We start from the raw sequence: 12,724 nt of genomic DNA, 5'->3' as shown, positions 1-12,724 counted from the left end.
AATCAATCTTTTGATCCGCCACAATAAGACATTGTATCGAAATGAAGAATAACACTGGTTGAGGGTTTTCCTTCGAGCTTATACCGAAAACCGCAGCATTGAATAGAACCGCAGCATTGAAAATTCTTCAAAACGAAAAAATATAAATATAAATATACATATTTATGAATAGGGTTGATCCCACTGAACGTTTTGAGGGGTTGGAAGTGTAAATATCTTTATATTTAAGGATGTTATGAGCCTTTCAAAGTCAGCCCAAATTGGTCGCTAATCAGGCCGGGCTAGTGAAAAATCCTTAGACACCCAGGGGTTAATTTATCAATTTTTAAAACTCTTTTAATAAGCATTCAAGGTTTTGAATGCATTTAATCTATTCGGGAGGGGGCACAATCTTTTTTATGGTCAATAATATTAGCTTGAAAACTCCATTGATATTGTTGTCCTCATTAGTGTGTAAATACAGGAGCGCGTTAGCGGGCGGCTGGCAGGCCAACGTTTGCCACGGGGCCACCGCGACTCTACAAGGCCACCGCATCCAGCCCAAAGATGACGAGTGTAGCTCCACGCCCTGCAGGCACTTTGTAAGTGGGTGCTGGGGTTGAGCCAGCCAGGATGGGGGCTGGGGCTGGGGGAGGGGGGGGGGGGCACTCTGGCAATTGCGCAGAGATGACTAGTCGACTGGGCGGCTGCAATGTACTGAAATAATTCCCTTAGCTGCACAATTGGCTTGGACACGGAGCGCAAGAGCAAATGTCCGCCCGTAGACCGGCCGGGCCAACGCGAGCGCGAGAGGCGAGGGAGGGACTTCCTTATGCTTGTTTCACTGACCAAAAGGCCATTTAGCACTTCGCCTCATACGTAGCTCATTATGTTCTCTGCCCCGGTTGCCGCGTCTCGTGACATTATGATGCCTAATTGGCTTGATTGCTCTTAATTGGCAATGATAAACAGTGAGTGGCTGTTGACTGACTCTGATAGCATCCGCTGTGGATTGCTAATGAATTGCCTCAATTGCATCTGTTTTGGAGGTAAGGATGCTTGACGGGAAAGCGCAACTAAATCGCTTGCTCGCGCAGGAATCCGAGGCTCAGACTATTTAATTTTTTTCTGCAACTTTTATTGGGAATCATTGACTTCATTTGAGGGGCAATTTTCCAATCTTGTGGAGATGAATTTTTAGTCGCCCGAATCGATGTTTTTACCGCGCAAAGTTGAATGCACCAATGTTTTTTTTATCCTGCAAAAGTTTGAACTGTGACTGCATTTTACCGGGGATTCAAATGTGTCAAGCGAATTGGAACGCTAATACTATGGGTGTGTCCGATACACACGTGCGTCCTATATTTGGGGAAATACCCTATTTGGAGTCGGCCCGCATAGCGCAGCGGCGACACGTTATGTCGTTGCGGCGCTCGACATGACTACCACTCTTCCTCCTCATCCTCCGACCGCAGTCCATTCCGCAAGGCAATAAAATCAGCGCCTTTTCTGTCGCCGCCCTTTGTTTCCCACCGAGGGAATCCTCACCACTTTTAAATTACACATCCATCCGCCCTTTTTCTCTCTCACTTTTGAAGTGTCAAACGGAGGCAATGGAAGTTTACCCATTCCCCATTATAATATATGCCACGATAGCTCGGTAAGAAGCTGTTTGATACCTGGGAGAAAGAAATAAAGACGCGCAGGCGAGCCTCATCTCAGTGCAGTAAGTGCAGTCAGCCTCTACTGCGGTTAGTGCAGCGCTGATGTCCATACAGGATGATGCATGGCGTATTATGAGGAGACATTAGCCTAGAACAAGCACTCATAACAATGAAAGTGCCAAGCTAGGGTATTACAATCGCTGCAATTCATTTACCGGGAGTAGAAAAGAGGAATCTATCCAAAGCGCTGCATCAGGCTGCCATTATTCTTTGATAATAGCTTCAGTGTAGCCGTATACCTTTACGTTAAGGCTCCGTCTTCGTATGCGCCATCTTTTGTGTTCGTACGCACGCCTGCCTGGAAGCTTTGTTTGCTCACCTGTGTCACATGACCTTCACCGAATATATGCATCTCCGGCGAAAGCGATTAGAAACACATAAGCGATTATTCACAGTTTGTTTACTCAAAAGCCGCACCAGGACGGCCGAGATACAAAGCGAAGATCATACTATCCGTCACGTGAGTACTTTAGCATGCGTCAGCTCCTGTGCCTCTCTAATTGGCCTCCTAAGCCTCTTAAGTAGCCGCTCAAATGGTGTCGGCCGTCCTGGATAAACAACATAAAAACAGTGTGCGCCGACGCCGGAGACGCTTACAGTCGCGAACGGCAACCCGCTGAACGTTGCATCTATTAGGAAACAAAGAAAGCTTTAAGGGGTTAATGAGCCGTCTGCTCGGTAACACCCTAACGGGGGAGGAGATTGACTTTACTGTGGAGAGCAATGGACAACACACATAACACAGCCTGCATCTGCATTTGAGTGCGGCACAGATTGTACCGCGGGGATTACAGATACACGTGCGCACAGGCGCACACACACACTAAACACAGTAGTGAACTTTGGTTTTTGAGCCAGCCAAAGAATGGGAAAATGAAGCTTCGCGATGCTTCATGAAGGAGTCCTTTACTCTATATGGAATGCTCTGTTCAAAATGAAGCTGAAATTGTTATTTTGCAGTGTTAACAGTGCTATCTAGAGGACTCCAAAAAATACTTCATGAAGCAAAGTTGAAGGTTTCCATAATAATAAAGTAGGCAATAAAACGTACGAACGCAATTTGTACGTACAAATATGTTTCGCATGACTAATGAATGAAGAGATTTCAGAGTACGTGCGCGTTTGTGTGACGGGTCATGACTAGAAGGGCCAAGATGAGCGCTAGCTTGTTGTTGTTTGTTAGAGGCTGGCAGACAGAGAGAGGAGCTCAGCAGGGAGTACTCTGCTGTGGCTTGATAAGAGCCACAGGGGCACAAGCTTCATCTAGTTGCGCTTGATCAAAATGAGCGCCAAGCCTCAACGGACTGCTTGCGAAACACACATTTGCACACGTAAACACGCGGACGAATAAATCAGCAGCCCTGTCACTTTAATGCAATCGGCCACGTATGTTCTACTTTGCCTTTATTTACAGTATCGTCTCATTTATCCAAATATATAGCATTAGCATTCTTACTAAATGCAAAAATACCGTCTTACTAAAAATTGGGGCTTTGGTGACTGTGACCTTATGAAGGGATTTTTTTGCATACTCTAACCCTCGATTCCTCCAACTACTTTTTCTTCATCCCTTGCTCTTGTTTTCCACATGGCAGATCTTGGCAGCATGCAAAATTCAGGACTTAATGGAGGAAAGCTAAGCCCCGCGCAGAGGATAAATGCTATACTTCCTCCAAGAGATTTCTTTCGTGCGATTCATTGATGCAAAAAAAACACGCGCAGAGCAAGCACCGTGATAGTATCATTCGAGTGGACACTCACAAATAAAAAGCCACCATCAACTCATTAAATCTTTGTGCCTAAGTCTTAACTTTTCATCTGATCGTTATTTAAACCCTTTTTACGTTATATTTTGAAGAGTCCAGCCATTCCATAGCATTTCTCTATTGATATTTTTGTCTTTTTTGCAAGTGTTTGGCAAAAGGAGGGTCAAAAAATGATCCTCGATGAATGAAGTATTAAAGTCATTACTTAAGGTCATTAGTGCGACAATAATCAATGACTTGAGTACCTCGAGTACTCATCAATTACTCTTGTACTTTTGTACCTCACGTAATCAATTAGAGTAGAGTAATATATGAGTTTAGTTGACACTTAATAGCTAAAATAATCAATAACTTGAGGGTTACATTAGCCATTGATTCCTCCATTACTTAATTTTTAAAATGAGTGCCATTTTTAGCCAAACACTTGATAAAGAAGGGAAAAAATGTCAATAATGATCTGGGACCGAATGCCTGAATGCAAAACTATGTCTTTGGGATTGAAGGAATTAAGTAGTGCAGCAATAGTAGTAGTTATAAGTGATCGTTTCCTCATATTTGTTTATGGGAAAATATCAGAGGTGGGCATTTTACCAAAGTTTTGGTTTGGTTATTTATGACTTACTTTTGACATTGAGATACATGGACTTGCTGACATCAGCCCCAACATCGTTGCTCACTCGACATAGGTAGAAGCCGCTGTCTTCTTCCAGCACATGTTTGATGAGCAAAGAGCCGTTGACCAGCACCTCAATGCGAAAGCCTGAGTTGAGGGCGATGGGTTTGAATTGAGGGACTCCAGCGCCTGTGGGAAGCAAAACATCAATAATCCACCCGTTAGATTAATTGCAGTTATTTGTAAATTTGTTTACTTGGTCTCTAGGACTACATTGACTGCACAGTATTGACAGCAATATGAAGCTTCATGAAGCACCTGGTTGGAGCATCTAATTTTTTTTTTTACTCCTTTAGATGGTGCACTTGGTTTAAAAAACAAAACAAAACAAAAACTAGTGCAATGTATTAAGTTTGAACCAAACGTGCAATGCCTCAGAGTCAAAAACTATTTTAAGTGCTTCACGAAGCTTCGTTTGTTGTATATACTACACATGACTACTGTCAACCAGTTGAACTCATGAGGTATACTTACTGTAATCAATTTTATTGATTGTTTGGCTAAGCAACAAAATTGGCAGTCCCATCTCTAACTATTTGCTAAATTCTGACCAATCTTTTGGTTGTGATGGGGATATGAAGTCTCATGAAGCAGTTGCGATATTGTTTTACTCCTCTAGATGATGCTCTTGGTTTCGAAGAAAAAAGCTAGCACAATGGAAATGCACTACATTTCCTTAGATGTTTAAACCAAGATGTCATCTACAGGAGCTAAAACGTATCGCAAGTGGTTCATGAGGCTTCGTTTTCCAATTGCTAATCTTTTGGGTAATAAAACCAATACAAGCTTAACCAACTAGATTGACATTTTTTTAAACCTGTCTGTTTTTAGCAAGATAGAATGAATGTTGTCAATAAACTCACCAAACATTTTTATTCTGTTAGGATATCGATTCCTTGGTATATTTTATATGACTTTTTTTAACAGGTCTTTATGAATTAAATACGCAACAGATGAGGACAAAACAAGGGAAACACTCAAAACGATCGTGATGCATAACATTTTTTTGATGCGTTTTCGAGTGCAGAAAGTAAAACAAAAAAAAAAAAAAGACATTTCACGTATCGTTTTTTACGTGAATTCACGATATCTTGCAATGTTTGCCCCTGGCCTCTGTACATATTTCCAACAACCACATGAAATTATTACATCGGTTCTTCATCTTTTATTTGGATTTGAGTGGGCGGTTTATACATTCAACCTCATGGCAGTCAATGTTTTGGCTCTTATGCTTATAATCATTGCAGCGCAGAGGATTAATCTTGCCCAAGGATAAAAAAATATATATATTGTAACACTAAAATAACTTGCGTTTAGGCATGTATCCTACAGACTGTATATGCAGGAAGGCCATGGTATTTATTTATGACTTTTTTTTACCTTTGGAGTATTCCCACTGGATGGTAGGAACAGGATAGCCTTCAGCTGAGCAGTTGAGAATCACAGCTTTACCGTAGATGCCATCCTGGTCCTTTGGTTGCACCACAAATTTTGGAGGAACTGCAAATCAAGCATCCCTGTTAGATTCGGCCATCTGTTTTCAAAACGGGTGAACCCCAACCCGTTAAATGTCACGCCGAACTCAATCCATTAGTCGGTCAATAGAAAGATTTGTCAATGTTTTTAAATAGGTCGATGTGAACTCCAGTGACGTTATTTGGGTCGTCACCCATTAAGTTGAAGTTAAGTTGATTTTTTGGGGGGAGGGGGGAAATAGAATAAAATTTAGAACACGCAACGTGTCTCAAATGTTGAGCATGTTAACAGGATGTGGCTTTAGGTCTCTGGTTAAGGGTTGTTTTTCTTAGAGGTCAATTTCAAAGTCAAATTATTGATCAAAAGGTCAAGTTCCCAAATTATGCACCAAACTAAATGATCGCGTACTTAGTTGCTAGTAGGCCTTGAGATTTAAGGGCTCTTTGCTAAAAAGGTCAAAAGTGGGTGGGCCACTACGCCCAAACCCCACCTCCAACTGACCTAAAATTTTAGATTTCACGCTGCGCCATCGTTATCAACAAGTACACCGAGTTTGAAAGAAAAACAACATTGGCCTGTTAAATAATTATCCTCTTGGTGTCGATTTCCACCCCGTCGATCTAGACATCTGAAAAAAAAGCATTTAAAAGACACGAAGGGGCTAAAAACGATTGCCGGTTGTCAAAACCGGAGTGGTTCAAAACGCCGCGTTCCGAAATGCTTGCAAAAGGGATTTTGTTGATGGCAAAGTTTACTTCAGGGACCCGTATGACCGCCGACCGTGATTTGGCAAGAACTTACCGGACGATATACAAAAATGTTTTGCAGGGCTCACCTCGGACGATGAGCTGACTCTGATGCTCCACGGCCGCAGCCTGGTTGCGCGCGATGCAGGTATAGTTGCCGTTGTGCATCAGGGTGAGATTGGAGATGCGAAGAGAGCTGGTGAAATCGATGTTGTCGATGGTTACTCCGAGACTGGCCGGGATGGGCCGCCCGTCCTTCTGCCAGGTGATGAAGACCGGCTGGTCGCCTGACATCACCACGCAGGGGATGAAAACGCGCTGGCCGACGGAGAAGCGAGGGAACTCAAAAGGATGGATTGTAGGAGGGACTGCCGAAAAGAAATACAATTACGGCGGAGAAAGCATTTTTGACTGATTAATATAAACAAATGATCATGAATAAAATAGTATCAATTATCTCTCAATGAATTTCTATAAGTGTCAAAAATATGCAGATTTTCACTATTTTCTGGCTGGTCTGCTAACTTTTCCATGCAAGCAGCAGTACAAAAACAGTAAATAAATTATAACAGGAAAAAAACTTGCATGACATCTCAGAAAACCAGAAAGATGTGGAAGGAAAAGACCTAAAAATGGTCAAAATGCTTCACGAGGGATATATGAGTGCTTTCAAGCAATTCAAATAAATGGCCAAATGTTTCATAGTTATCTGCGATTAATCTCATTGTCTCAAAAAAACAGTAAATAAATTATTACCGGAAAAAAAAAACTCGCATGGCGAGTCAGAAATTCAGAAAGCTATGGAAGGAAAAAACCCGAAAATGGCCAAAAATTCTTCACAGGGGATATATTAGTGCTTTCAAGCGATTCAAATGAATTGCCAAATTTTTCATAGTTATCCGCGACTAATCTCAATTTGGAATAACTTGTCCATGAAGCTTGTAACATATTTACATGAGCAAAGTCTTGGAATGGACAAAACAAAAATCATCAAATAAAAAACGTATTTTGTTTCAATGACAGTTGCAATTGCTTTCTTTTTTCCTGCGTTTATGAAACGACCACCTCGTCCTAACGATCTCCTTAACAGTTTGCGCACAGTATCAAAACATTAAAGTGCGACATGACAACAAGCGGCGAATGCATTTGACGCTTATTCTCACTCTCTTTACTTCCCTGGGGAGACTGCGGCCATCATGAGAACCAGATGAAAATTAATGATTTGAAATAACATTGGAATAAGCGCCACTTCAACGCTTATTTAATTCACAACAAAATAGACATAATGGACTCCTGGGGATTCCCTCTTTGCAGCGGCGGAATGCTAAACAGCCCGGAGGCAAATTAGCTGAGGGAATGGCGCCGCGGCCTCGTCTATGCTGTGTGATTCCACTCTCGCGGGCTCGTTAGCGCGTCGAGACCCGGCGGAGAGCGTGAGAGAGGGAAAAAGGGGGGTTGCCCATCCAGCCTTTGAAATTATGCAGTGTCATTGTGGAAAGATAGCCGTGCGAGGTTATCGTCATCCGATCTGCTCGCCGTCGCTGAATATTCGGATGAGCGTGATAAACCGGCCGGGATGATGGATATGCTGCTTTGATATCAGGAGGAGGATTTCCCTTGGAGGTTGAGAGTAGGGCTGGGCAAAGAGTCCAATTCTTTCAATTCATTTCTCATTTACGATAAGAGAGGATTTTAAACATTTGCGGAGTTGCAAATGTGAAATTTTGCAAAGGGTGGTCAATAATTTTAGCAGTAAAATGTTAATAGTGTTTTCCTTCCATCCATTTTCTAGAGCCGCTTATCCCCACAGGGGTCGCAGGCTTGCTGGCGCCTATCTCAGCGTATTGGTTGAAAAAAAATACTTGGGAGTGAATGTCTGGTCCCGCAAAAACGTAAAATGACATCTTTGGGATTAAATGAGTTTTTTTCTCCAACTAACTCATTTTTTGCACATAAAATTAAAACTTTAAAAAAACACAGTTTTCACTTGCAACTGTGCTGAAGACCAATCAGGGTACAGGGTATGAATGTCACATGACTAATAGGTGAGCCATGATTGGTCATTATCCAAGCAAGCCTCGGGCAAAAGTAAAGTCATTTTCAGTTGACAGAAAATGGGAAAAAAGTGTTTTAAAGGTATTAATTGGATATGAAAAATAACAGCAGATTAATCCTAGACAAAATAAGATTTTTTTTACTGACAAAAAAGGCAAAATAAATTAATAAAAAGTATCCTTTTAAGCAAATTATGTCCGAACTATTAAAGTTATATTTCTGTTAAAACGGATTTGAAGTCAGTAATCATTATTTTGGATTGAAAAACAACCTTTGAGTAAACGTTATTGGCTTTATTTCTTCCAATAAAATAAACCACAATCATAATATCATTTCTTCCATGAAAATACACTCTGATACGAGTCATCCCGAACGACCGAAGGAAAACGGAGACGTGTACGCTCCTTTTTTGACATGTCAGATTGAGAGCGATCACGACGGATTACCGTAATGCTGCTTTACGAGCGAGCTACGCTGTACACGTCGGACGGAATCCATACCTTTCACAGTGACATAGACGCTCTGGTGTGTGGAGAGCTGAGGCTGCACCAGCACATTGCACGTGTATTCGCCTTCGTCCACGTCCTTCTGCACATCGAACAGCTTCAGGGTGCCGTTGTTCTCGAATGCACGCTGCCGGTGGTTGTACGGTAGCAAATTGGAGTCCTTGTACCATTTGATGGAGTAGTAAGGGTAGCCGATGACACGGCAGTGAATATACATGTCCCGCCCAGCGATAGCGGTGAGATTTTTCATCGGTCTGATGCTGGCAGGCCCTTGAAGGACACATCGGAGAGACAACCCTCTTAAATTGATTTTGAGGCTGTAGAACGTGTTTTTAACCTAACACAAATTTGACATGCCTTGATTCATTCTGACTTTAAAGTCCCTTTTTTTTTTTTTTTGTTTTTAAGGCGCCCACTTAGTCTTGCAGTTATCGAGTATTTCAGAAAATTTGGATTGGATAGTGAATGTGGATTGGATTGGATACAAAAACTTTTTTTTTTTTTTTGCTTGGTGCGAAACAATTAACACAGATGCCCACTTTGTTATAATCGACCAACTTTTTGTTAAATACGTTTTCGATGATAGCAGAACACTACGTTCTTCTCGAGAAACATTAAATTTTAGACAAATTTGAGCGCATTTGAGCGCTGTTAGCTAGCAGTTGTTATGCTTAAACAGCACATTTGAGTCAGCCTAAAAAGGGATTAGTGTACAAGTGGACAAGTGTACAGTCTATTATGTCTATCACGCCAGCCTATATAGAGCACTTGAGCGCCGCTAGCTAGGAGCTAATTTATACTCGACACAGCTAAAATAGAACTCGAGCCACTGGTAAACACTAACCATATGTTAATATCAGGAAAATTAAGTTGTTTGCCGGCACCGTGAATCGGCGATTGAAAGTGATTTCAGAACAACATTATCTTGATTAAATTCGGAATCGGGAGGAGTAGCGCAGAAAACCGATTCAAGCCGTTAAGCCGCAACATGCTGCCAGGAATAACTTCAAAATAAAAGCCTATCAACATTTGTGTCCATACATTATCTGGTAAACTAAGGTTAATTTTTACCGATCATATTTTAACCAAACGTGCTAGCTGAAATGTGTTGTTTCAGCAGGGGAATTCATCTCATAGACCTTGAGGATTTGGAAAAATATTTCCATCACCAAAAATGTGATCGTTTATAACAAAGTGGAAACGTGTTATTCGGTGTTTTGTTTTCATAATTTGCCTTTCACCAAGCAAAAAAATTACAATTTCTAATTTTATCCGAATACTCGATACTAGTTAGAATTTTCTGTAGTCTATCCAGCCCTATTTGCGATCACCTGCTAGAAAACAGTTTAACCACAACCAATTTGGAACTTAGGCACATTCCGACTGGCTTGTCTCCTTAGCTCGATTAAGGAGCTAACGATGTGAAAAATAGTCATTACGCTCTCACCGCAATGGCACCTTTCGGAGAAAAATCTCCATCGCTCGGCTGCATTTGGCATCCGTTCGACACCACTTTCGGAATGCCCTATTTAGCCTTAAATCATGCATCACTGACCACAATTACGTTCAAGCAACGGCTGTGTAGACAGCAACCTTCTGCAACAGAGAATGACAAGAAGAAGGCGCGGGGAGCTCGAACGCGCCAACGTTGCCGCCACATGACGAGAGCAAGCCGGCGAAGCGCGTCCCTGCCGAGAGCAGATAGCTCGACCGTCATACGCTAGCGTAAAGTAAATCACCCTAACGGCGTCCCCATATAAACCTATCGGTTGGAGCTGGGATGGGTGCGGGGCCTTCAAAAAGATAATGCTGTCACCAGTGATAGATGATAGAAGGCGCAGCTACTCAAAGATGCGCTTATCCTACTCTGACGGAAAAAAAAATAAGCCTCCCTTGAAAATAGAATCCGGTTTTTGACCAATTAAAGCGGGCAGAATAAATCAAGACATGTTGATGTGTATATGTGATGGTGGGTTGGAAGAGTTGATCTGACAAGCACCTCTTACGTTTATTCGCGCCTGGTAGGAGACGGCCCCTGCCGAGTTATTGCAGACGCAGCGATACACCCCTCCGTCCGGGACCTGGGTTTGACTGATGTTGAGGTGGCTGACCACGTGACCTTCGCTGTTGGTGTAGTAGGAAATGCGGTGACGGCTGTCCCGTATAACCGGCTCGTCGTCCAGCGTCCAGGTCACCCTGGGTTCCGGAGTGCCCTTCACCGTGCACGATAGCGACACAAACTCGTTGATGTTGTAGACCTTCTCGCTGAAGGAGGCCAGAATCTTTGGTGTACCATCTGGGTAGCGCAAGCAGAGAAAGACTGATCTTATGTAAGGCTCGTTCGGTGTTACCACCCCACCGCTAACAGAATGCTATGGCTGCTATGGGATGCTATGGCTAAAAATCCAAATGGATGGACGAAAAATCAGAAACTATTATAACCCTGGTAGAAATAATAAAATCAGCCGGGCTCAGGCTTTACTGCTCAAAATCAAATGTAAAAACTGGGCTTTACATAGACACTGCCGAATATAATACAGTGGACCCCCGTGTTACAACGTGACCGACTTACGTTATTTTCACGTCGTGACGTGGAATACTGAGTTTTTCATCCCGTCTTTATGGTATTTTCCCGGATTTGGGCCCAAAACAACTGTCATGACCCTAGGGGCTCGGCTGTATTTGTGTTGTTACTGCGTAATTCAAAGTTGAAAGGGTTTATCTCGTAACACGGGGGCCCACCGTACACTGTATTGAGATGGTGGATAATCCATTTTAAAACCGGAAAAGAAAATGAGCAAATGATTTGACAGATTCTGACCTTCTAATATGACCTGGACAAAGTCCTGGGCGGACATCTTGCCATGTCTGGCAAAGCACTGATAGGCACCTCCATCGCTTTTGGCCATCCCGGCCATAACTAGGTTTTCCCTGTTTTGACCTGTCATCCGGACGCTGTTACTGGGGTAGATGAGCTCGCCGTTCCGATACCAAGACAGCTGGTACTCTTCGGAGCCGGTTACACCGCAGGAGAGGGAAACCTGGCTACCGACGCTGCCCTTCACTTTCCGGGGGCTCACCACAACTTTCAGGGTCTCTGTAGGATAGGAACGTTTTAGCTTATTTTCCGTCACTCTATTTTATCTCGGAAGATTGGTTATAAACAACGATTGCTCGCCGCTGACCTTTTACCAGGAGCCTGCCAACCACTTCGGCATTGCCGTAGCCGTTCCACACCTCGCAGACATATGTGCCAGTGTCGCTGGGTTGGGCTCTCTCGATGAGCAGCCCCGTCACACTTTGTCGGTATCTGGTGTCGGGCTCCAGGGGCCGGTTGTCCTTCAGCCAGCGATACTTGGGTGCGGGGTGACCCGAGGCCTTGCACGGCAATTCCACTCGATGAGAAGCCATCACTTCACGCCGTTCAAAGCTGTCCAGGATGTGTGGTGCTGAGTTGGTGGGATCTTCAAGAAGAAGCAAGATGAGAGCAACTTTATGAGCAGTTATATGTCAGTGCTAGTTTGCCTGCTTTCTTCCTTAAGTTTGCATTCCAATATGAAACATTTACCGTAAAATTCGGACTATTGGGACACAACTTTTTTTCTCATGATTTGAGCCCTGTGGCTTACGTGCAGTTTTTTTTTACAAGCCACCAGGGGGCAATCCACCGTACATATGTGTATATGATTGTTAAAATGAGAAAAAAATGATTGTAAAAAAGAAATCAAGGATGAAGCACAAAAACACACAAGAAGGGCTCTTTTTCCCTATACAAAGAGATATAATTAAAAAAAAATGC

The 12,724-nt window shown here is 42.8% G+C and overlaps 1 protein-coding gene across 2 annotated transcripts in view; it reads right to left on the bottom strand.

Annotated features, from left to right (window-relative positions):
* dscama (Down syndrome cell adhesion molecule a) overlaps window positions 1–12,724 on the bottom strand; it is a 69,613-nt gene that overhangs the window by 17,391 nt on the left and 39,498 nt on the right. For both annotated transcript variants that reach the window (XM_088440111.1, XM_088440112.1), the window contains exons 5-11: window positions 12,111–12,389; window positions 11,747–12,022; window positions 10,925–11,221; window positions 8,920–9,195; window positions 6,454–6,732; window positions 5,523–5,642; window positions 4,092–4,271 (exon numbers count right to left, since the gene is read on the bottom strand). In XM_088440111.1, the coding sequence (XP_088296237.1) occupies window positions 4,092–4,271; window positions 5,523–5,642; window positions 6,454–6,732; window positions 8,920–9,195; window positions 10,925–11,221; window positions 11,747–12,022; window positions 12,111–12,389 (1,707 nt within the window). The remainder of the gene's footprint in view (window positions 1–4,091; window positions 4,272–5,522; window positions 5,643–6,453; window positions 6,733–8,919; window positions 9,196–10,924; window positions 11,222–11,746; window positions 12,023–12,110; window positions 12,390–12,724) is intronic.

This window comes from Hippichthys cyanospilos, chromosome 18 (assembly GCF_059441005.1).
Source record: "Hippichthys cyanospilos isolate Australia breed blue-spotted pipefish chromosome 18, RoL_Hcya_1.0, whole genome shotgun sequence".
NCBI classification, from domain to species: Eukaryota; Metazoa; Chordata; class Actinopteri; order Syngnathiformes; family Syngnathidae; genus Hippichthys; species Hippichthys cyanospilos.
Note: the sequence above shows the minus strand (reverse complement) of the source record. Positions and strands in the feature narration are given on the sequence as shown.